Raw genomic sequence first — 26,377 nt, forward strand, 5'->3', positions numbered from 1 at the left:
TTCCCGTTTTGAAAACAGTGGCGAACATAACATGTAGCACCAACGGGCATGTGGGAGGAGGGTTCTTGAAATGTACTGTAACATCCAATCAAAATCTTGCAGCTGGGAGCCAGTGGACCATTCAAACCATTTTTGCATTACAAAATTCTACAGTCCTTGGAGGGAGGCGTGACAGCGACGTGATTTTGGAGATTTGGCAACGCAAGTCTACTAATGAGCTAACATATGGAATTGTTTTAAGATGGTCATACCAAAGATAATTTAGCTATTTGATTTAGAAGTTTTGGTCCCCTTATATATATATAAAAAATATTTGATTAAACATTGAATTTGGCCTTACTGCTATTAGCTCATAAAAACGCATTGAATAACAGATTCATACATGGAAAAACAAAAATGTAATCAAAAGGAAATATGTTTTGAAGTGTCTGTCCTATATCTGAGAGATATAAGAAAGTGGAATTAATTACCTGGATACCTTTTTCGGCCCGGTACCGGGTTACCTTCAGACGAGTCCTGTGACACTCGTAGAGCAATTGCCTCTTCTGCCTAATGGTAAGTCTGGCAGTGAGAGCCGGGATCTCACAATATCACTCTGAGTGCTTTCTGTCTTTCCCGCTCTCTCTGTCACATACACACTATCAGTTTGAATAGGTCTGATGCTCCCTCAGATAGCTGGGATCTGCCACAGGCTAGCAATAGTTTCCAGACCTCCTGATAACGACCACACCAGCCACTGGGAAAAACAATATATGTGATGACATTGAATCAACGTGGAAAATGGATTGTATTTGCAAAAAGTCATCAATTTAAGGGCATTTAGTCTTTTTTTTCACCCAACTTTTAACCCAAATCCAATTTTTTAAAGATTTATTTGGTTGAGTTCAGGAAACAGAGAGAGAGAGGGAGAGAGAGAGAGAGAGAGGTTTAATATGTGAGATGCTTAATCTTGGGTGGGATGCTTGAATGTGGTTGAAGATACAGGTAACTGCCAAAATAAAGGAAACACCAACATAAAGTGTCTTAAAGGAAAGGTTAATCCATTTTGAATGTTATACTGTTTTTGTGCATCTCTGAGTGATGTTCTATCGATTCACTGGGTCATTATGTTTTCATGTGTATCTGAGTTATTGGCTGTTCAAGCAGGCAGGTATGTGATAAATTCACTCTCACTACACTAGCAGTTAATATGAATACGATTTTTAGATCGTGAAAACGTCTATCATACATGTCAGATTTCAATACTGGCCGATGTCATATCTCGGGAGATGTCTTCTCTCCCTACCTCGAGAAATTTGAAATTTAACGGAGGGTCTAGCACATTTTTCCTATTTGTCTGCCTCTTTAGCTCAGGGTGCATTGCATGGTGCCGTTGCCATAGATATTATATAAAGGAGATAGGAATCCAATGAATGAAGGAACGTATAACGCCCCACCCAGCAGACTGTCGACTAATCGCATTCACGTTGTCATGCCGCGTCACACGGATGCTAAACTAATCGTCACGCAATCCCTTCTCAAAGTCAGTGTCTATGTCGAGAAACGTGTATATTTTCCTCTAAAGTACGTAATGTCACGGTTCCAAAGCTATACGATACTACAGATAGCATATTAATTATATCACATCTCGGAAAATATTTGTAATGTTGTACTTCTTGCTGACGAAATTCACGCACATTTTGGGTTTTTGAGCTAGCGCCAAATAGACTCCCATTCACTCATTGAAGGAGAGCACTCCTTGTCCCAGAATCGCCCAGAATGCACAGCGTGCCCCATCGACGTAGCATGGGCAACGTTTCCCATCTCCTCAAAAGTATATCTGCCGTTGCGAATGTTAGACTTGGTAGTGCAGTTTGTTTAGGCGATTTTACAGCTAGCTAACTAGCTACGTTACATGCTGATACTGTCTTTGGTATTATTGTGTGTAGCTACTTTTGCTAACTAGCTAGCTAGTCAGCCAGCGCATAGAGAGAGCATTACCATTGTGGATTTTGTAGTCGACTTGAGCTGCAACAGATTTCCACAAATGTTTTCCATGTTGCTACCAACCTTATTATAACGACGAAATGAAACATTTGTTCACAAAAAAATATTGTTCTCACATATTAGTGTTATTTAACACAGTAAATTAAACGAATTAGTGGTTTTGGGTGGAGTTTTCCTTTAATAGGGCGTTGGGCCACCATGAGCCAGAACAGCTTCAATGCACCTTGACATAGATTCTACTTGTGTCTGGAACTCTACTGGAGAGATGCGATACCGTTCTTCCACGAGAAATTCCATAATTTGGTGTTTTGTTGATGGTGGTGGAAAACAGGCGCTGCTCCAGAATCTCCCACAACAACATGATATCATAGGAAAATGTCATCCTGGCACGTTTTTGCAAATAGGTAAAATATCACAGTAGCTGAAGTTTTTCTCAATACACTGCAGTCAATGGGAAAACATGAGTGTCACAGGGTTGACGTTTTTCTTGTTTATTTCATGTCTGTCGCTCTCTCACTCTCTACCTCCTCTTTATCCCCCCTCATTCTCTTCTCTCTCCCTCACCCTCTCCCCCTCTCTCACCCTCTCCATCTCTCTCCCCTTCACTTACTCTCCCCCTTCTCTCTCTCCCTCCTCCACCCTCCATTCTCTCTCCCTCCTTTCCCTGCCTCCCTCTCCTCTCCTCTCTCACCCGCTCCCTCCTCTCTCCCACCTCTGTCTGTCTGTTGTCTCTTTCATTAATTGTTAATTCGATTACGGTTAGGGTTATGTCTATGGTTGAGACCCTAACACAAACCCTAGCTTCATGTCCACTCCCAGCTCAACCCTATCCGTAACCCTAACTCTAGCTTCATGTCCACATCCCAGCTCAACCCTAAATCTACCCTCAACCTTAACCCTAACCCTAGCTTTATATCAACTCCCGGCTTAACCCTAACCCTTGCTTCATCTCCACATATTGGCTCAACCCTAACCCTAGCCATAACATTAACACTAACTTCTACTACACATCCCGACTTAACCCTAACTCGAAGAGCTGAGCCAAGATGTGGAGGGCTAGGGTTAGGGTTGAGCCGGGATGTGGACATAAAGCTAGGGTTAGGGATACATTTAGGGTTGACTTTAGAGTTTGTCTGCCTGTCTGCCTGTCTGTCAGTCTGAGTCTTTCACCAATTTACCCATTGCAGCTCTATTACCAACTTTTTTGCCATGAATGCAATGTATTGAGTCAATATCCTGTCTATGGAGGTGGGAAAGTGGAGAGAGAGGTGGAGGTGGGAGAGAGAGGAGGGAGAAGGAGATAAATAAATTAAAGGCTATTTGAAATAAGCATCAACCCTGTGACACTCATCTTTTATAATATGCCATTTAGCAGACACTTTTATCCAAAGCGACTTACAGTCATGCGTGCATACATTTTTGTGTATGGGTGGTCCCGGGGATTGAACCCACTACCTTGGCGTTACAAGCACCGTGCTCTACCAGCTGAGCTACAGAGGACCACTTTTCACATTGACTGCAATGTATTGACATAAATGTCAACCCTGTGACACACATATTTTCACATTGCACCCAATGTATTGAGATAAATGTCAACCCTGTGACACTCATCTTTTCCCATTGAATGCAATGTATTGACATAAACATCAACCTTGTGACACTCATCTTTTCCCATTGAATGCAATGTATTGACATAAACATCAACCTTGTGACACATCTTTTCCCATTGAATGGAATGTATTGACATAAACGTCAACCCTGTGACACTCATCTTTTCCCATTGTCTGCAATGTATTGAGAAAAACGTTAACTCTGTGACACTCATCTTTTCCCATTGACTGCAATATACAGAATAAAACATGCCTGGATTACGTTTTCAGGCTGATAATGGGCTGCCCAAAAGTGTTAAATTGGGTGAGATCTGGTGACTGAGAGGCCATGACATATGGTTTACGTTGTTTTCATGCTCATCAAACCATTCAGTGACCACTTGTTCCCTGTGGATGGGGACATTGTCATTATGTGGGGGCATAGCCATGGTAGCCAAAATAATGGCCTGCCCAGCATTTTTATACATGACCCTAAGCATGATGGGATGTTAATTGCTTAATAAACTCAGGAACCACACCTGTGTGGAAGCACCTGCTTTCAATATACTTTGTATCCCTCCTTTACTCAAGTTCTTCCATTATTTTAGCAGTTACCTGCACACCTTACATTAATCCACCCTCTCGCTCTTGCTCAACTCTCTCTCCCCCTAAACATAGTTGCCAGTAACCTACCTGTGACACTCCCTTGTCAGGAATGACCCCACGTGCAGGCTCACACCGTAAATCCCCGTGACGTTTTAATAACACCTTCATGCCTCATGCAGCTGATGGAGCAAGCGCTGAAATATTTACATGGGGTTCGGCTGCAGAGCGAGCTGGAGAGGAGTGAAACGTTTTACTGGAGCTGTGTCCTCTCTTTTTTTATATTTTACAGTCATTTGCAAATTTGTCATCCCTTTACAGTAGGCCTACAAGCCTGTCCCCCCCCCCCCCCCCCCCCTTCATATAGTTACTTGCGGGTAATGGAGTGATATTGTTGAAAACACTTCTGTTTCTTTCCACTGTATTATGGGATATTCCAATATTATTTATTTGCACAGTAAGAGGACGCACCCGAGCCTGTCTCTCATGTGCCACCCAGTCCCCTGTGACTGTTCAATGTCACCTGCTGCCCAAAGCGCAACATGGTGAGCTCATATGTTTGGACAAGTAGCGTGAGGCGCAGTGGTTATAGCATGGAACTCCCAATCAGATGGTACAGAAGATAATGTATTTTCCTTTGACACATGAAATCAAACTGTAAAGGCAACACAGGCATAACCATGACTCTTCTTAAATAACCATTAAAAACCACTCACTTTGATCATGTCAATAGGAGACTGGCAATTTCTATATCCGTTAATTGGTTTCTTGGCTGGGAAGCGCTGTCAAAAAGAAACAAATGGTAGTTTGGTGGGTGAAACTCCATTATCAAAGCCCCCCTGTGCTCCCATCCCACTGGTCAATGAGATTACAAACTATATTCACCCACTCAAAAAGACAGCCAAAAGTTAGTTGATTTTTCCAATGTGTTATCACTATGCTTTCAACCATTTGAAAGCACAGCAAAGTTCAAATGGAAATACAATGTCAGATATTTTGTTCATACAACAGATTGTGTTATCACTGTGCTTCATCTAATAGCGGAACCAAATGACCTGGATTGCAGTTGAGATTACATAAAAAGGACATAGTGCAAGTGATCAATGCCGTTCGAGATTCTGTGCAGATTATTACAGCAATGGTGAAGATCTCCACAGACCTGCGACGGCCTATGCATGCTTTCTTGAATATGCAGGCCCCTTGATTACATAAGAATACATTTATAGTTCAAGTAACCCCAAAATGTGGCCAAGGATGTGTTACTCCTTTTAACCTTTTACTGCAATGGGCTAAATGAGGGTCACACAGTGTTTCTTGGTAGTCTTAAACAAATCTACTTTGAAAGAAAAGTATACACCTCACACACATGGATATGGGTTTAAAAAAAGAAGAAGACACCTGTACCATGTCAGATATAGAGTTGAAATGTATTCAATTTTGAGTTTGCATCTCAATATTACATTACATACAGACTGAAATATAAAAAAAAACATTTGACATAGAAACACTGGATTTTCGTCTGTTAAAAAAAAGAAATGTTTATTAATTATGAAATTATGAAAAATATGAATAACATTCCACTCATGGGGCCACTAGGTCATTTGACTGCAGGAAAGGGATACATTGAATGTTACATTAGCTTGTAAGATAGCCTTCACTTTAAGCTATTTACTGTATTACAAAAGTAATATGGAATTGTGTTTGGTTGACAACACAACCAAATATCAACATTTAAAGGAGATGTATCTAGTGCTTGGATAGTTCAATCGGCGCCACTGGCTTAATCTCATTCTTTAACTTTAATTTTTGGTTGGTTGGATATGTGAATCCAACATATCATTTGTTAAGTTGTTGACAAGTTAATATAGCTAAAGTGATATTGAATTGTGTTTGGTTGTCAACGCAACCAAATATCTTCTGCTTGGATAGTTCCATCTGTGCCACTGACTAAGTCTGGCTTTAATTTGAGTTTGTCTACTAATTAATAATTGGCACGTTTGATTCACGTCTTCCAAACCTCTATGCCAATAACAGCTAGTTTTCAGTTTTCCCCTCCCCACTCAGACAACTCCAAGACAGTCCTAGCAAAATGATTGCTTGAGAAATACACTACCGGTCAAAAGTTTTAGAACACCTACTCATTCAAGGGTTTTCCTATATTTTTACTATTTTCTACATTGTAGAATAATAGTGAAGACATCAAAACTATAAAATAACACATATGGAATCATGTATCCATGTATCAATCCCTCACGACGCCAGGACAGTGGAGTCACTGACCACCTTCCGGAGACACTTGAAACCCTACCTCTTTAAGGAATACCTGGGATAGTATAAAAGTAATCCTTCTACGCCCCCAGTGATGTACTGGGCCATACGCACTACCCTTTGTAGTGCCTTGCGGTCGGAGGCCGAGCAGTTGCCATACCAGGCGGTGATGCAACCAGTCAGGATGCTCTCGATGGTGCAGCTTTAGAACTTTTTGAGGATCTGAGGACCCATGCCAAATCTTTTCAGTCTCCTGAGGGGGAATAGGCTTTGTCGTGCCCTCTTCACGACTGTCTTGGTGTGTTTTGACCATGATAGTTTGTTGGTGATGTGGACACCAAGGAACTTGAATCTCTCAACCTGTTCCACTACAGCCCTATCGATGAGAATGGGGGCGTGCTCAGTCCTCTTTTTTCTCTCTTTTTTTTTTCTTCTCTTCTGTAGTCCACAATCATCTCCTTTGTCTTGATCACATTGAAGGAGAGGTTGTTACCTGGCACCACACGGCCAGGTCTCTGACCTCCTCCCTATAGGCTGTCTCATCATTGTCGGTGATCAGGCCTACCACTGTTGTGTCGTCGGCAAACTTAATGATGGTGTTGGAGTCGTGCCTGGCCATGCAGTCATGGGTGAACAGGGAGTACAGGAGGGGATTCAGCACGCACCCCTGAGGGGCCCCCGTGTTGAGGATCAGCGTGGCAGATGTGTTGTTACCTACCCTTGCCACCTGGGGGGCGGCCCGTCAGGAAGTCCAGGATCCAGTTGCAGAGGGCATAATTTAGTCCCAGTGTCCTTAGCTTAGTGATGAGCTTTGAGGGCACTATGGTGTTGAACGCTGAGCTGTAGTCAATGAATAGCATTCTCACGTAGGTGTTCCTCTTGTCCAGGTGGGAAAGGGCAGTATGGAGTGCAATAGAGATTGCATCATCTGTGGATCTGTTGGGACGGTATGCAACATATTTTATACAATGTTTGTCTATTTAGACATTTGGTTACCATGATGACATAATCCTGTGGTTGAAATTTCACCCTCTAAACTTTTTTCAAATCCAATGTTTTTCCCACGTAGATTCCACATCAAAATACATTGACAAATTACGCTAAAACAACATTGATTCAACCAGTTTGTGCCCAGTGGGATGTTGTCTCTCTGCAAAACAATATGCGCCCAGGAGCACAGGAAGGCCTTAAAAATGGTGAAAGACTCCAGCCACCCAAGCCATAAACTGTTTTCTCTGCTTCCGCAAGGCAAGCGTTTCCAGAGCAACACGTCTGACACCAACAGGCTCCTGAACAGCTTCTATCCCCAAGCCATAAGACTGCAAAATAGCTAATAAAATGGCTACATGGACTATCTGCATTGACCCTTCTATTTAATGTTTTACACTGTCTCTATGCACACTCACACACTCACTCTATGCACACTCCCCTCACATAAAAACCACATGATTTCACATGTGGAAAATCATGTGATTTCATGGGAAATGTCACATGTGAAATCCTTTCATGTGTAGTTCCATGTTATCACATTAACTTCACATAAGATCACATGTGATCACATGAAAACATGTGTTTTTGGAACACTTTACATGTGATCACATGTTCAATTCATGTATTTTTTTCATAAGGGTCTACACACTCACTCACACTTACGCTCAAACACACACACACAAATACACACACACACACACACACACACACACACACATTTAATTTGCTCACACACATAACACGCACACACATTCATACTGACTCTATACACACACACACACACACACACACACACACACACACACACACACAGGTACATAACCAATGTGAAATGGTTAGCTAGTTAGCGGTGCGCGCTAGTAGCGTTTCAATCGGTGAAGTCACTCGGTCTGAGACCTTGAAGTAGTTGTCTCCCTTGCTCTGTGGAGCATTGGGTAACGGTGCCTCGAGGGTGACTGTTGTCGATGTGTGCAGAGGGTCCCTGGTTCAAGCCCAGGTAGGGGCGAGGAGATGGACGGAAACTAGACTGTTACACACTTACAATCATAATTTAAGCTGCTGCTACTCTGTTTATTATATCCTGATGCCTAGTCACTTTAGCCCTATACATATTTAATCCTACCATTCCAGTATCCCAGCACATTGTAAATATGGTATTGGCACTGACCCTGGCACTGACGCTGTATATACTGTACCTTACTTACTGAACTTTCTCTTGTTCTTATTTCTATTTCTCATGTATTTTTGTTCTACTTGACTTTTTATTTTAAAAAAATTATAGTACTACTGATATTCATTACTGCATTGTTAGGAAAGAGCAAGCAAGAAAGGCATTTCACTGTACTTGTGCACGTGACAATAAAAACTTGAAACTTCCGCAACGCGCTACCCGCTAATTAATTACAGCGAAACACACACACACACACACACACACACACACACACACACACACACACACACACACACATTTCCCTCAATCTCTCACCTACCCTGCTTATTAAAAGTTGCTGCAGAGTATACTTTTTCTCACTGACACCAGGACACATTTTGGGATAGGCCTACTTTGCAGTTTTCATAAAAAGGATTAATATTCTTCGGGTTGGATTTTTGGGAGGGTTTTGCTATAGGTCCCAGTCGTGAAGTTAACTTTCCGGGACAGTTTGTTTCACTTCGTGAGGCTCCAGTGATGGTGCGAGGACAGCGGCGAGGCGGCGGGACTCTCCACGGACCCCTCTGACATCCCTCGCCGGTTATTTAGGTACTCCGTCAGGTTCGTCTGCTTACTTTGTATTTAGTCGCTTCTCAGAGACCTCTGTTCATATGATTGATTCGGGATTATCGCGAGGAGGAATCATTTAGCCCCTTTAACGCCGAAATGAGCTGCTATTCTGTGGGATTGTGCTATTGCAATTTCAAAATACACACACAGATTTTTAAATGTAATAACGATTGATTAAGATGTGCGTTAAAATTACATATTTTGAAAATTAAAAGTGATTTTAAATGTTTTTCATAATGACCTATGATAAACCAGTGCATGTGAAAGAAAGTAGACTATGCCATTCATTGAGTTGGTAGGCTTTTGAGAGTGAAAGTTAGGATTTAAACCCTGTAGGTTATAGTCAAGTTCAATTTGTTATTTTAATTCATAGTTTTTAGTTGAGATTTAAGTCATTCATTTTCTGAGATATTTTTTGGCAAAGAAAGACAAAGCAGTTAGTGTGAAAACATGCTTATGTTCAAGCAGTTTAAACTACAACACATTTATGCGTTAAGTTTAATAGGGGAGACCAGGGATGAATGTAACACAAGACAGCTGTAACACTTTCAACTGAGCTACAGTCCGGTGTAGCTCAGTTGGTAGAGCATGGCGCTTGCAACGCCAGGGTTGTGGGTTCGATTGTATGCACTCTCTAACTGTAAGTCGCTCTGGATAAGAGCGTCTGCTAAATGACTAAAATGTAAATGTAAAAATGTAATATCTCCAAGCAGAAACAAGCTAGAGTGCTGTAACTCACTATGCACATGTCAGGAAGGAAAGTTCTAAACCAAAGTAGGATAATAATACTTTTTTTTTAAGAGTAAAATTTGTAAACCTAAAGAAAAATCTCATAGAAGAGGAAGAAAGTTATAGGGATACTTCTTAAGAGCCTCATATGGTGTGTGCACCATGTGGCCAGTATACATTGTCTAGCCACTGGCTTGAGGCAAGGGCAAGCTATGCCAATAACTGCATTCTTACACTTGATCTGATCATCTTAGAATAAATTGCTAAACGGATTACATTGTGAGGTGGAATGTTTCAATATTGCCCCTGCAGAACACTGGCCGCGCTTTGTCCAGCCTTGCTAACCACATGCAGTTCACCCGCTGCTGCCCGCGCCACCCCTCTAATCTTAAAAGGGAGAGAGGGGATTGGACAGAGGGGAAGGACAATGAATGGATTAAATAAAATGTCTGTATTGAAAGTGGTACTGGGTGGACAATAGGAGGATCATAGCCAGCTAGGCCAGGGTTACACCTATCCCTGATAATCCTACTGGTCATTGGTTCCTGACTGATCATGATACCACATAATCTCTCAGGTGAACGGAATAGATAGTGAGGCCTAGTGAGGCCACAAGTTAAAGTTGTCACAAGATAGGCTAACTATAAGCTCTTACAGTAAAGTTGTCTTCTCCGCCCAAGGCCACAGGTAGCTCAGGAATTACTTGTGGTGAAGGCCACATGACTTTAAAAGACACATGTGGAGACAAACACACCTTATAACCATCCTGCACTGTCAAAACATGTCCGTCAACCGGCAGCCGGGGCTGGGAACAGGTCTCATGAGCGGTGCTCACGCTGACCCCTGTGGCTAGGTGTTGAATGACCTTTGTTGGCACACTTCAATGTGGTTGAAACCGGTGGAGAGGATTTTGAAAAAACTGCGGAAAAGCCTCTCTGGCCCAGTTGTGCCTGCAGGAATCCCTGAAGCTGTGATCTAAACTGGGTAAATTACAAAAGTATACAAGGAAGGAAACTACAGACATTTCCCAGACCCCCAGAAAATAAACGGAAGAAGTCATTGTTCATTTTGACAAAACAATTACAACTTGTGTCATCCTAACAGGCCTACTTATGACTTAATTAAATAGCAATTACTGCAGATTTTCTCCAGAAAAGATACCATATGCTGTCTGATATAAGGTATAGGTGTTTGTAGGCCTACAGGCTTTGTGGCATTATAGTAACCTGTGTCTTAAACTGGTAGTTGCTCAGGGTTGTTGGCCAGCGAGGAAGCATCTAAATGCTGATCATCCTTGTTTTACTCAATAATTTATTTAACCACTGAGATTGAAAAAGAAAGACCTGGGATTAAGACCAATCAAAGGCACACCGTAGTGAAAGTGCCTGTCATCAGCCTGCGACTACCAATACTGTGAGACAGTTACAGCCCTGGGGATATCTTAGTCAGCCCACAGACAGTGACATGGTGTGATACACACACACAAACATACAGTACTACTCATGTAAACACACACTTATCTATATGGGCACACATAAACACACTAATTTAGACCCAGGTAAAGAAGGGCAGACAGACAGACAAATGAATGGACAGACAGACTGATATACACACGTAAGCTCTCTATACACAAACTATGACAGACAGATAGACGTACACATACATGAGTCAGTGTGGTTGTTAAAATGGTAACGTAGAAGACAGATCGAAACATTGTATGATGTCATGGTCGACTGTACATAATTATGTCAGCAACATATTGCCTAACATTTTAGTCATTTAGCAGACGCTCTTATCCAGAGCAACTTACAGTTAGTGAGTGCATACATTTTTCATACTGGCCCCCAGTGGGAATCGAACCCACAACCCTGGCGTTGCAAGCACCATGCTCTACCAACAGAGCTACAGGAGGCCACCTAACAACTCAAACATAATTTTCCTGCTGCTCTATCGTTCTCTACATACTTCAGTCTGAGACTGCCATAATTTAAGTAGTTTGTGGTGATGTCAAAATGAGGGGTGTTGTACAAAACAAAGTCATCAGCGATTGGATCATCTCTAACCAATCAGAGTATCAAAGCCAATGACGAATTTTCAAAATGCCGCTTTACCCATGTGTGTTCTGGCTCGGCCCAACCCGGTTTCTGGGACCAATCAGACGGTCTAGAAGGGATTTTCGTTCTAGTAATCGTCAGGGAGGTACTCAGATCCAGACTCATTGCGGAGAAGAAACTAACGTACGTGCAAGGAGTTTGAGTAGCCAGGCAATGCAACCAAGGTGCAACCTCATAGAAATGCACCATATAAGCCTATGGTGCTGTACATTGTGGTTTATGTATATATTTGTCAGGGACCAGACAGCTCACTTATATGCAGAACCACTGGCTTACATTACATTAACATCTGTGGTTTCCGCACAGGTCACATAATGATATTACAGTGAAACTAGTAAGCTCGCTCCCTCTCATACACAAGTTTTATTATTCTATCCTCATGGGGGACCTACATTGATTTCCATTCAAAATCCTATTTTCCCTAACCTTTTTTTTTGTTGTCATTTTAGTAGATGCTTTTATCCAGAGTGAGTGTATACATTTTCATACTGGTCCCCCGTGGGAATCAAACCCACAACCCTGACGTTGCAAGCGCCATGCTCTACCAACTGAGCTACACCTTAACCTCAACCCTAACCTTAATCCTAACCCTAAACCTAACCCCTAACCCTAACCCTAACCCTAACCCCTAAGCTTAAAATAGTATTTGTCCGCATGAGGGAGAATTTTCCTTGTTTTACTATCCTTGTGGGGATAGAAGAACCAACCAACCCACACACAAACACACACACACACACACACACACACACTAGATGGTTCTGTCTGAAGTGTGGTCATGTATTGTGTTGTTCAGCTCTGTGCTGTCTTGTGGCGACTGAGGACAAGCAGAAGCTTGCAAGCTTCCTCTCAAATTGGCCAGATCCTGTGCTCTTTTGGGTTTGGTCAGACCTCGCTGTAGCCTTCTAAGCATTGTCTTTCCCTGTAGCTTTATTGCAACTTCTGTGGGAATTGTTTGTGTCCAATCTGCCCTTATTAACCTTAGTCACGAGACTGGAATAGTTGTGTCATTTTTCTGTCACACTGATATATGAATCTTATGTTTTTATATTTTCCCCACTCCAAGTTCGCTGTCTGTGTTTCCCATGAGCAGTGTGACAGGCCCCTGCTAAAACCACTCATGTTCACTGGGGATATTTGTAATGGCGCCACCCTGTGGTGAGCGCTGAGCAGTGATCCTGTATTCTGTGGCGTGAATAGGAGAGACTTGGGTATAGTTGTTCAATCTAGACTTCTGCATTCCTGTATATTAAAACAATGTGGTATTGGTGGGAGAATGGGAATAGAGAAAGAGAGTTTGTGTGTAATAATACACATGTAAGCGTGGTATTAAAGATATGTCTGTATTTCTCCCCTCAGTGTATGTATAAGTATCTGTATGTAGTATTGTAGTGTGCTGAGATAGTTAATGACAGCTGTATCTTATTCCTCAGGATGTGTGTGTGAGGGCTGACGGTGTAGGTCCAGCCATGGAGGCAGAGCTGAACTGCAGCTCTCACTGTGACTCCGGACTCTGCCTCATCCACCCTGGAGTCAATACACAGGAGGACCTGGAGATACTGCAGAGACTATGTACCCTCAGCACGGTAAAGTAAACATGCACACACGCACACACATGCACGCAGGTTCAGGGTTCAGGGTCAGGTTTTGCTTCGTCCCGCAATGAGCCATTGTTTACAGACAGATGGCTCGTTGCAGAAGCTTCCGTAGCCTGGCGTCCTTGATCAACTTGGGGGGACCGAGTGGCGCAGCGGTCTAATCCGTGATCGGGAGTCTCATAGGGCGGCGCACAATTGGCCTAGCATCGTCCGGGTTAGGGGAGGGTTTGGCCGGGGTAGGCCGTCATTGAAAATAAGAATTTGTTCTTAACTGACTTTAAAATCAAATAAAAAAATAAACTAAACCTAAACTATTTGGTTTCACCAAAATAACATTTCCCGCCAACAGAGGCATATCCATTATCTCTAGGAACAATACTTACTATTTGTCGGGTTGAATGTGTCCTTCGCTATCAAATAAGCATTAAAACACATTTTTATCCAGGCTCTCCTATTTTCTGCCTGTGGGCTGCAATTGTAGTCCATTTTAGACCACAAAGACATGCGAGAGTAAGCTACCACGTAATCTCCCACTTCTACAGGTGTACCCTGTATCACTCAGTACCTTTCCACACACCTAGTTCCTCTTTACCTTTCCTTGACCCCTAACATATTCATTCCTTATACATGTAAAGTAATCAATAAGTTCTAGTATGGTAACATGAATAAGTAGCTCCTGTAAGTCGCTCTGGATAAGAGCGTCTGCTAAATGACTAAAATGTAAATGTAAGTAAATTTCAAGCTAGAATCCAACAGTCTCTCCTTTTTGAATAGTGACACCATACTGTGACTTGAAATAAACAAGAAAGGAACAAGAAAACACAAAAATATTACAAGTGTTAGTAATGCGTTAAGCTATGCATAATAATTTATAGCAATAACCTAAGTTTGATAACATGATGATTCCCACTCTCCCTTAGCCTGACTCTATACCTTTGGGATACCGTTCTGCTGGGGTCCACAAAAATTAAGGCTCTATACACCTCCTGATGCTTATACCCCGACTTCCCCCTCAGGCTGCAGGTTTACAGGAGGTGTTCCCACACGATGTCATCCTCACTTTGCCCTCTGTTTTTCCAGACAAGCCCTCCCCCCTCCTGAGTCTAGGATGTACAATGAATCTCTGTGGCTAGGCAGGTGGTGTTATTGTCCCATCCCGAGTGCAGAACCTTTGGTACTCCTCCACACATCTCCCGGTCTTCTTATTAGTAGGGAGTATACATTCTTGAACCTTGCCTCAGTCCATTGTTAATTATCCGGACTGATACACAAAGAGCTATTTGAGAATAAGCGACCCATTCATACTCAAGTGAATATCATGATGCAAAACATAGCGAGAATACAATAATATAAAACAGTGAAGCTATAAGACAGTGTTATCAGGCAATAGTTCACAATCTATAGTATTAGCTCTATCATATGACTCCTATCTCACCCTTATGGAAACATTCTGTCTCAGAGACAGGCCCCCTCTGTACTTTGCCTCCAGCCACAAATACATTTGCACATAGATCATTCCATCTAACCCATAACACGTTAATCACTACTGCTAGGGCACTTATATAGTTATAAACATACTAAAACGTGCTCAAGTCAATTACATTTACATTTACATCATTTAGCAGACGCTCTTATCCAGAGCGACATACAAATTGGTGCATTCAACTTATGATAGCCAGTGGGACAACCACTTTTTGTATATATATTTTTTTATGGGGGGGTGGGGGAGGGAGGAGTAGAATGATTACTTTTATACTATTCCAGGTATTCCTTAAAGAGGTAGGGTTTCAAGTGTCTCCGGAAGGTGGTCAGTGACTCCACTGTCCTGGCGTCGTGGGGGAGCTTGTTCCACCATTGGGGTGGCAGAGCAGCGAATAGCTTTGACTGGGCTGAGCCGGAACTGTGCTTCCGTAGAGGTAGGGGGGCTAGCAGGCCAGAGGTGGATGAATGTAGTGCCCTCGTTTGGGTGTAGGGTCTGATCAGAGCCTGAAGGTAAGGAGGTGCCGTTCCCCTCACAGCTCCGTAGGCAAGCACCATGGTCTTGTAGTAGATGCGAGCCTCAACTGGAAGCCAGTGGAGTGTGCGGAGGAGCAGGGTGACATGAGAGAACTTGGAAAGGTTGAACACCAGACGGGCTGCAGCGTTCTGGATAAGTTGTAGGGGTTTAATGGCACAGGCAGGGAGCCCAGCCAACAGCGAGTTGCAGTAATCCAGACGGGAGATGACAAGTGCCTGGATTAGGACCTGTGCCACTTTCTGTGTGAGGTAGGGTCGTACTCTCCGAATGTTGTAGAGCATGAACCTGCAGGATCGGGTCACCGCTTTGATGTTAGCGGAGAACGACAGGGTGTTGTCCAGGGTCACGTCAAGGTTCTTTGCACTCTGGGAGGAGGACACAAGGGAGTTGTCAACCGTGATGGCGAGATCATGGAGCGGGCAGTCCTTCCCCGGGAGGAAGAGCAGCTCCGTCTTGCCGAGGTTCAACTTGAGGTGGTGATCCGACATCCACACTGATATGTCTGCCAGACATGCAGAGATGCGATTCGCCACCTGGTTATTAGAAGGGGGAAAGGAGAAAATGAATTGTGTGTCGTCTGCGTAGCAATGATAGGAGAGGCCATGTGAGGATATGACAGAGCCAAGTGACTTGGTGTATAGAGAGAATAGGAGAGAGCCTAGAACTGAGCCCTGGGGGACACCAGTGGTGAGAGCACGTGGTGCAGAGACAGATTCTCTCCATGCCACCTGGTAGGAGCGACCTGTCAGGTAGGACGCAATCCAAGAGTGAGCAGCGCCGGAGATGCCCAACTCGGAGAGGGTGGAGAGGAGGATCTGATGGTTCACAGTATCAAAGGCAGCAGATAGGTCTAGAAGGATAAGAGCAGAGGAGAGAGAGTTAGCTTTAGCAGTGCGGAGAGCCTCCGTGACACAGAGAAGAGCAGTCTCAGTTGAATGACCAGTCTTGAAACCTGACTGGTTTGGATCAAGAAGGTCATTCTGAGAGAGATTGCAGGAGAGTTGGCTAGAGACGGCACGCTCAAGAGTTTTGGAGAGAAAAGAAAGAAGGGATAGTGGTCTGTAGTTGTTGACATCGGAGGGATCGAGTGTAGGTTCTTTGAGGAGGGGTGGAACTCTCGCTCTCTTGAAGATGGAAGGGACATGGCCAGCGGTCAAGGATGAGTTGATGAGCGAGGTGAGGTAAGGGAGAAGGTCTCCGGAAATGGTCTGGAGAAGAGAGGAGGGGATAGGGTCAAGCGGGCAGGTTGTTGGGCAGCCGGCCGTCACAAGTCGCAAGATTTCATCTGGAGAGAGAGGGGAGAAAGAAGTCAAAGCATAGGGTAGGGTAGTGTGAGCAGGACCAGCGGTGTCATTTGACTTAATAAATGAGGATCGGATGTCGTCAACCTTCTTTTCAAAATGGTTGACGAAGTCATCCACAGAGAGGGAGGAGGGAGGGGGAGGAGGAGAAGGATTCAGCAGGGAGGAGAAGGTGGCAAAGAGCTTCCTAGGGTTAGAGGCAGAGGCTTGACATTTAGAGTGGTAGAAAGTGGCTTTAGCAGCGGAAACAGAGGAAGTGAATGTAGAGAGGAGGGAGTGAAAAGATGACAGGTCCGCAGGGAGTCTAGTTTTCCTCCATTTCCACTCGGCTGCCCGGAGCCCTCTTCTGTGAGCTCGCAATGAGTCGTCAAGCCACGGAGCAGGAGGGGAGGACCGAGCCGGCCGGGAGGATAGGGGACATAGAGAGTCAAAAGATGCAGAAAGGGAGGAGAGGAGGGTTGAGGATGCAGAATCAGGAGATCGGAGGGAGAAGGATTTAGCAGAAGGAAGAGATGATAGGATGGAAGAGGAGAGAGTAGCGGGAGAGAGAGAGCGAAGGTTGCGACTGCACATTACCATCTGAGTAGGGGCAGAGTGAGTAGTGTTGGAGGAGAGCGAGAGAGAAAAGGATACAAAGTAGTGGTCGGAGACTTGGAGGGGAGTTGCAGTGAGATTAGTAGGAGAACAGCATCTAGTAAAGATGAGGTCAAGCGTATTGCCTGCCTTGTGAGTAGGGGGGGGGGGGTCAAAAGGGGGAAGTAGGAGGCAGAGAGAAATTAGCCAAAGGCAGACGTAGGGAGGTTAAAGTCACCCAGAACTGTGAGGGGTGAGCCATCCTCAGGAAAGGAACATGTCAAGCTCATTGATGAACTCTCCAAGGGAACCTGGAGGGCGATAAATGACAAGGATGTTAAGCTTGAATGGGCTAGTGACTGTGACAGCATGGAATTCAAATGAAGAATGTCCACTTGGGAGAGATGAGGATTCCTGTGGATTCAGCGCCAAGAAGTCGAGGGACTGGAGGGTAGCATAGGCTGAGATGAACTCTGCCTTGTTGGCCGCAGAATGGCAGTTCCAGAGGCTGCCGGAGACCTGGAACTTATCGTGGGTCGTGCGCGCAGGGACCACCAGATTAGAGTGGCAGCAGCCACGCAGTGTGAAGTGTTTGTAAGGCCTGTGCAGAGAGGAGAGAACAGGGATAGACAGACACATTGTTGACAGGCTACAGAAAAGGCTACAATAATGCAAAGGAGATCGGAATGAAATTAACTAAACATCTATGAAAGCGAGAGAGCGGGGCCTCCCTCACTTACGTTTCACTGAAACACTCAAATATAACTCTCCCAACTTCCACTATAGAAATTATAATTGTTGTAAACTACAGCGGTTCAATGTTTTCTAGGAATAGACTCTAACTTAGTTTATTCAGCTAGCTAACATGGTACAGTATTCTTCCGTGAAAACCGCCCAGGGCACCATATCTTATGACGCCATAGCTAACTAGCATGCTAGCTTCCAATAACACAGTTTAGCACCAATACTCAGTTACAGCAAACTACCAATAGTGTGTTAACACGCTAAACAGATCATTCGTGTCCGTGTCTAACGTTGTGTAAAGTTTTGGGGTTAGTTTTGACATTTTGAGAGAGTACGTCGTCAATTTATTCAGCCAGTTATTTAGTTAGCTAGAATTGTTAGCATATTAGCTAGCCATTGCTCTCTGTCAACGAACCAATCCCTCCTCCCACGGTATGAAACACACAGAGAGAGCCAAGCTAACGTTAACTAGTCACCCATGTCTTGAATTCCTTTTGAATGACTCTGGTTACCAGTGTGTAAAAATAAAACAAAAATAAATGTAGGTTATAACTTACCCTTAGTAGCTACTGTTAGCTAGTTACGTGTAAAGCTAGCTACTGAATCGATTTAGTCAGTTCGCGTCTGTCCGAACGGAGAGAAAGCGTCTCCAAACATTACAGCTCGGTCGTTCCAGCTATTGTTTAGTTAGCTATCCAGGTAGCAACAAGCTAGCTACATTTTGAGTACAGTAGCTACTAACTACCTAACGTTAACACTTCAGATAATGAGGTTAGAAAAACAGCTGAATGGTAGGTAGCTAGCTGCCATAATTACAGGTACTTTTAAGCGTGAAATAACATTGGAAACAACTATCCACAGTTGCTAATAGTTACCAGTAGCTACCCGCTAGCTAGCTAGCTTTATTGGTCCAGGTAGTGGGTTAGCTAGCCTCGTGCTTCACCTGGCTCAGCCGGATACAATACTTACCTACAATAATTACCTACAATAACTACCTAGATAAACTACCTACAATACCTAACTACAATACTACCTACAATCTAAATACATGGTTTAAGCTTTACTCAACACCATATAAAGAAGAAGCTAAGCTTACCTCCCGCTTAGAGAAACACAACCTCACCCCATCGCGTCCTCTCTATTAATCAGTTTCCAAAAGTCCCTCATCTGGAACAGTGATCACTCACATGTTCCACGCCACCTAGAATACATATTGACTTGAATAGGGAAGAGAGAGAATACACGTTTAATAATTTCACACCACCCTTGATGAGAATGAGATTGGGGCAAGGACCGTCCATCCAACCTGATCTGTGCCAATGGGATGCTAGATCTTCACTGGGCTCCATGAAAATTAGTTCCCTGTTGGATACCCCTCTCACTTTTACCCAGTCTTCCCCCATTGGCTTCAGATCATCAAAGACAGCTCACTCGCACCCTCTCCTTCCTTCTCATCCTCGGGTGTCCAAACAAGACGCAGACTACGAGCCTTGTAATTAATTGGACTGTATCGTCCAGAAAGCTATATGTATTAATGCGCTTTAACAATAGGATTCTGATGGCATGGTAATATTATATTTCTAGCATTAACTTTTCTCAGCACGGCCCCCGTTTGTCCCTGTCTTATACTGTCACAAGTGGCATGTTAATGACAGATCGGTATCTCAATGCAATTACGGGCACGGTTGACCACCCTCCTCCCTCCCGGCACTCATTCTTCTGGCATCTCTTAATTTTCTTCTTCAAATAGCTTACAGTTCATCCTCCCAATGGCACACATGTAACTCATGCCTGTCAAAGTTGATGGCCCTTGATAATGTCCCCAATTTCAATATCTGGGGAATAATCTGATTTTCCCAAGCAGACGAAGCAGACCCCCCATGGGTCTCCCGGTCGCGGCCGGCTACGACAGAGCCTGGATTCGAACCAGGATCTCTAGTGGCACAGCTAGAACTGCGATGCAGTGCCTTAGACCACTGTTCTTTCCCTTTTCTTTCCCTGTACTTCAGACTAATTAATTAAAGACATTTCAAACATTCTGTGTACCAGGTTTGTATTGGGTTTTTCAATACATTTGTTATCAGGAGAACTTACATGTGTGCAACCAAAATTCAGACAATTGATACTTCAGAAAATGTAATTTGTGTGCCCTTTAAGGTGCATCCTTTCTAACCTGTGCAGAACCTACTAAAACCCAAATAAAAAGACCCCACACAATACATCAGACACGGTATTAACACCACTAACAAACATTCATAATAGGTGGGTTGTGTGTGTGTGCTGGTGTGTGTGGTAAAACAAGGGCAAAAACAAACAAATGGCCAGGCCTTACTTAATTGGGATCTCCCTTTACGGCCAGATCCGGGTACCTTTATTTTTTATAGAACTACTGAATTTCACTTACTGCTCTCCCAAGGCAACGGCTTCGGGAAACATTTCAAAGGGAGAGATAGGGACACCCCATCCTCTCCTGGAAGAGAAAATGAACATTTTGTTAGTTTTCACTATGCTAAATCTTAATAAGCACCAAAAGGTTTTAATTACAGACATAACAACACCTGATAACTTCTGTTCACAGGGCGACCACTGTCCTCCCTCCACTCTTTAATCGTTTGTGTTTTAATCCACCCCAACGTTTACTGTATATACTATTACCAATCTCCGTTGGATATTCACTATTTGCTTCACACTTAATAATGTCTACTATTTTAAGATGAATATGCACTGAATTGAGACAGATCTACTTTTTTGGCCCATTGTAATCGAAACAGTGTTATGCAAAACCATTTCTGTCGCCTCTACTGCCCTCAGACACGGCGATATTCCTACTCTCACCACCGAGTCTTACGATTTACTTCAATACATGATTGGGCTCTCTCTCTTTTGTGTAACCACCGCACTACAATGCCCTTCTGGCTCATTAACAAACATTTAAAAGGTAATTTTAGGTTTGGTAACCCCAATGCTGGCGCTTGACACAATTGCTTTTTTAAACTCTACAATTACAATTGTTTCCAATATTAACTACACTCTAATTTCTCGTGAGGACCCCTCCTCCCTTTTGTCAATTCTGTAAAGCTATTTCAGAATAAGACGGAATAAAGTGTCTCACAAAAATTTAAACCCCCGAGGTTTTCTGAGCTTGCGAGGAGTGTTTTGCCGTGCCGATTGTAATTTGTCACCCATTTTGCAAAGATGATCTTAACCCAAAATCGGTTCTACCCCAGCTACCATAAAAAATGAGCACGGTATTGTTACTGGACCCATTGTAAACAGCATGGGTAGTAATTGCATAGCTTTAGATTCTGTCCCTGTTACTCCACTAAACGTAATGGTTTTCCGTCGTAAATTCAGCCAATTTGACAACCGCACAGAGGCCAAATACCCCTATGCGTTACTCCCAACTCCGGCCGCTTTCAGGAGTGCTTGCTGTGGCTCACTAGTCACTGAAGAAAATGTCAGCACAGCCGCACTTACCCTGCAATAGCCATTTTGACGGTGGATTTCATCCCTGCCAGCAAAGCGGAGGTACAAATTCCAGCATCTTGATTCAAATGATCTGCTAGTGCCAGATTAGTGCGCAATACGTCTTCCATCCTATCAACGTACTCACGTACCCAGTCCTTTTGATGCTGAGTACATCTACTAGTTTTGGTTCAATCGGTTTTGCTTTTCTGTTGATAGAACGCTGACATCAAAATGCTGGTTTATTGAGCTTTTTATTTCGTATTTTATGTAATTGTGCCAACTCACAATAGGATCGCTGAATTCTTTATTAAATTGGAATTTTCCTTCAGCAGCGAAGCTGACCAATTTTATCCAGTTTGCAAAAATATTCATGCTGAATTAGTAGATTGCTCATTCGCCTCTTTCAGTGCCTCTATGGCTTTGTTAAACTTTTCTTCCTCTAGCCCCCATTTAAAGGGAGGATTGGGGCTGTCGGTCACCAATTCAATAGTTATTATTCAGACGCTTCTTCCGACAGTGTCTAGGGTGTTTAGATTTCCTCACAAATTATTAAACAGACATGTTGTAGGGATGGCCACTTCCCCCGACCCTCCTAAGGGACTTCCACCCCCTAGTCCATAGGTCACTAACAGGCGGACCGCGGTCCGGATCCGGACCCAGAAGCCGTCCCATACGGACCCGGACCAAAACAAAAGATTATGAATTAAAACCTGACGGGGCGCTTCTATTTTAATATGCACAGCTTTTGTAGTCTTTACGGTACTCGTTTTGTGAATGAGGAAACTCACCGACCAATTGCATGTGAGTTAAGCGATCCCACGTGATACCACTCAGCCAATGAAGTCTTTGCATTCCTGGCGGTAAACATTGGGACTCTACAGTGCAGACAGATGAGAGTTTTAGAGGCAAGTTACCAAGGAAAAGAAAGTCGGATTAAAAAGATAGCGATATATGTAGAAAACAAAGGGAGCGAAAACAGACGAATGAGACGGAGAAAGGGAACGAAACAGACGAGTGAGAAACAGACGAATGAGACGGAGAAAGGGAGAGATACAGACGAGTGTGCCGGAGAAAGCTGAGGAAAATACGAGTGAGACGGAGAAAGTTGACGAAAATATGAGTGAGACGGAGAAAGGGAGCGAAACAGACGAGTGAGGCAGAAAAAGGGTAACAGTTAGAGAAAATAAGGAACAAATGGCACTCTCCAAAAAAAGAAAAGTGGACAATGAAAACAGAGCATTTAATCCAGAATGGACAGACAGAATGAGCAACACATTCACTGCCCAACAACGTGCTCTTGAGTGTTCCCTCAGAGTTTCTTGGATTTTGGGTAAACACAAAAAGCCATTTACAGATGGAGGGGTTGTCAAAGAATGCATGAGTGCAGTAGCTGAAACACTACTTGAGGGAAAACAAAAAAATGAGCTTTGTGATAAAATAAAGCAAATTCCCATGTCAGCATCATCTGCCACAAAGAAAAGTGAAATATTAACTCAGGATGTGCTAACCCAGCTAGATGAAGCCATGCATAAGGCACCATGTGTAGGCTTAGCTGTGGATGAGTCCACTGACATATGTGACAATGCTCAGCTGTTAGTGTTTGCCAGGTTTTTCAACACAGCCCAGAAAACATTCTGTGAAGACATGTTAGGTGTCACTCCCCTTCAGACCAGTACAAGAGGAGAGGATATCTACCTGGCCATTAAGGAGATGTTAACAAAAAGAGGAATAGAGCCAAAACAAGTGGTTTCAATAACCACAGATGGAGCCCCTTCTATGATAGGGAAAGAAAAAGGAGCTGTAGCAAGACTGAAAGGGGACAATCCTGAGCTTTTATCTTACCATTGCATCATTCATCAATCTGTCCTCTGTGCCTCCCTGTCAGATGAGCATGCTGAGGTGATGAATACAATGATGAAAATGATAAATTTTCTCAGGGCATCCTCTTCCTACCAGCATCGCATGCTTAGGGAATTCCTCAGAGAAGTTGATGCCAATGCTGATGATCTTTTGCTGCACAACAATGTGAGATGGCTCAGCAAAGGCAGGGTGCTAGAGCGCTTTTGGTCCATCAGGAGGGAATTAGCATCTTTTTTGGCAGAGCTAAGCAGTCAGAAGGCAACACAGTTTTCTCTCTTTTTAGAAAATGAGAAATGGATGGATAATGTGGCCTTTTTGGTTGACATCACGTCACATCTGAATGAACTGAATTTGAGGCTACAGGGCAAGGACAATTCAATTTGTGAACTGATGACAGCTGTTCGCTCCTTTCAGAGGAAACTTGAAGTGTTCAAGGAAGACCTGCAGGGAGATTGTGTACACTTCCCAGCAGTGCAGGAACAGGTTCAGGGACAGAGAGATTTGTCTTCTTTTGTTGATTTTATTGATAAGCTGATTGTAAACTTCAGCAACCGTTTTGACAGCTTCAGCTTTGGAGAGCAGCTCACCATGTTCATTCAGAACCCATTTCTGATCACAGATGTCAGGGGGTTCTCAAAGGAAGTCACACAGCACTTTAAATGGGTAAATGCTGGGTCTCTCCAGATGCAATTGGTTGATCTCCAAGCAGATGTGGCCCTGAAAGAGCAGTTTGTAAGAACTGACCCTTCCACTTTCTGGTTCCAAATGGTCCCTGAGACTGCTTTCCCCGGTCTGAGGAAAGTAGCCCTATACATCTTGACCATGTTTGGCTCCACATACAACTGCGAGGCAGCTTTCTCCACAATGAACATAATTAAAACTAAATATCGTTCCAGGCTCACCAATGAGCACCTTCACATGTGTATGAGAATGGCCCTGACTCCATTCAAGCCCAGGTTTAAAATTCTGGCAAGACAGGCTAAAGCTCAATTCTCTCACTGAGCAAAAACATGGTGGAGTGGGATATGAGGGGAAGAAAGTGATACTCTAAAACTGTTCAATTGTTAAGATCTGTTGAGATTTATTATTTGTAAAATTGGTTGAGACTGTTGAGTCAAGATGTGAAACAGAAAAGGGGAAATTCAAACTTTTCCTCCCTTTATATTATTTTTCTGAAGTTAAGCACTTCTTTTGAAAATGCACAATTTTCACATTTTATTTATTTTCTCTTATTTTGACATGCAGCCCTAGTTTTATTTAGTTAATTAATGAGAGCACATTGTACATATCTACAGTCATACATATATGTTCAGTAGGGCTGCCCCTCTTAGTCGATTAGTCGACTAATCGGTCGTTTTGGTCTTAGTCGACTAAGATTTCTTTAGTCGATAAGTCATTTTTTATGCTTATTCATGCTTAATTACTCATTTCCAAGTAACTTATGAGAACATTTCTGGTGAACACGAGATTTAAAGTGGTGCTTTTGCATGATTAATTTCGGAGAAACTCAGTTTTACAGATGGTTAATTAACTACATTTATATTGCGCTTTTCTAGTCTTGCACAGCTCTGTCGATTAAATCAACTAATCGATTAGTCGACAAACTCATATAAGTGTTAGTCGACTAAGAATTTCTTTAGTCGAGGACAACCCTAATGTTCAGTTCTATGTTTCGTGATAATAAATATTGTCAACAAGTTTTTGAATTGTACTGAATTAATTTGATTAGACGGTCAGTTATTGATTACATTCAGAACTACTAGGCTACTTAAATATATATACCACTAAATTGTTAGACATTATGATCTTCTGGACCTTTGCTTTAAAACATTTTCTCTAACTGGACCTTTTTTAAATTTTGTTGAATACCCCTGCCCTAGTCTAACCTTCTGGTGGACAGAGTGCCTAGTCAAACATTCTGGTGGCTAAACCCCCCTAGGGACCCCAACCCCTAGGTCTACTGGTAGTATATACAGTGGGCCTACTGAATAAACTCAGTCTTTCCAGATCCGTATCCTTTAATTTGTATTCAGCCTAAGACTCTCGTCTCTCCAAGATGTCAGAATGAGTAGTAACAGGTGTAGGAACTTTGCCTACCTTGTTTTTATGTGCCGGCTCCTGTTCCACTGATTCGGACTCTCCAGTTCGACTATAAATCATGGTGAATCCTGCCGACAATGGCAACTGTTAGGTTCTGAACAAACAGAGTAAAAACTCACGGACGACTAGAAAAGTGTCTTCTCTCTTCATCTGTTGACCTTATCTTGAGATGAGTTCCACATCCCTCATGGTCCTGGTTCCTCAGCAACTGGTCTGCCTTATCAAAAACTGAAACTAGACTGTTGCCCTTTGCCTCCCTCCTTAGGAACATTCATATTCAACAATAACAATAATGAACAGAATATGAACTTTCTGCACTTCCCCTTTTCTCACTCAGTAACTTTCCATATAACTCAGTAACTTTCCACACACCTAGTTCCTCTTTACCCTTCCTTGACCCCTAACATATACATTCCTTACACATATAAAGTAATCAATATGTTCTAGTATGGTAACATGAATAAGTATATTTCAAGCTAGAAACCAACAGAATGTTCTTAATGTTTTGTACACTCAGTGTAGGAAGATCTGCTCCTTTAAGAGATGGAGAAGTAAGCTCATAGTCTTGCAATATGGTGTTGGGAGGAGCCTGGTGCTGAAATGAAACTAAACAGCAGAGCTGAATGTTGAGGACCCAAAAACACTTTCTCCTTATACATT

General features: G+C 43.1%; 1 protein-coding gene across 1 annotated transcript in view; it reads left to right on the forward strand.

Annotated features, from left to right (window-relative positions):
* Positions 1–8,933: 8,933 nt before the first annotated feature.
* gpr156 (G protein-coupled receptor 156) overlaps positions 8,934–26,377 on the forward strand; it is a 30,970-nt gene continuing 13,526 nt past the window's right edge. The window contains exons 1-2 of the mRNA XM_084162830.1: positions 8,934–9,207; positions 13,490–13,642. Of these exons, the coding sequence (XP_084018956.1) occupies positions 13,526–13,642 (117 nt within the window). The 5' untranslated portion in view covers positions 8,934–9,207; positions 13,490–13,525. The remainder of the gene's footprint in view (positions 9,208–13,489; positions 13,643–26,377) is intronic.

Source organism: Coregonus lavaretus (assembly GCF_964263955.1).
Source record: "Coregonus lavaretus genome assembly, chromosome: 5".
Taxonomy (NCBI): Eukaryota; Metazoa; Chordata; class Actinopteri; order Salmoniformes; family Salmonidae; genus Coregonus; species Coregonus lavaretus.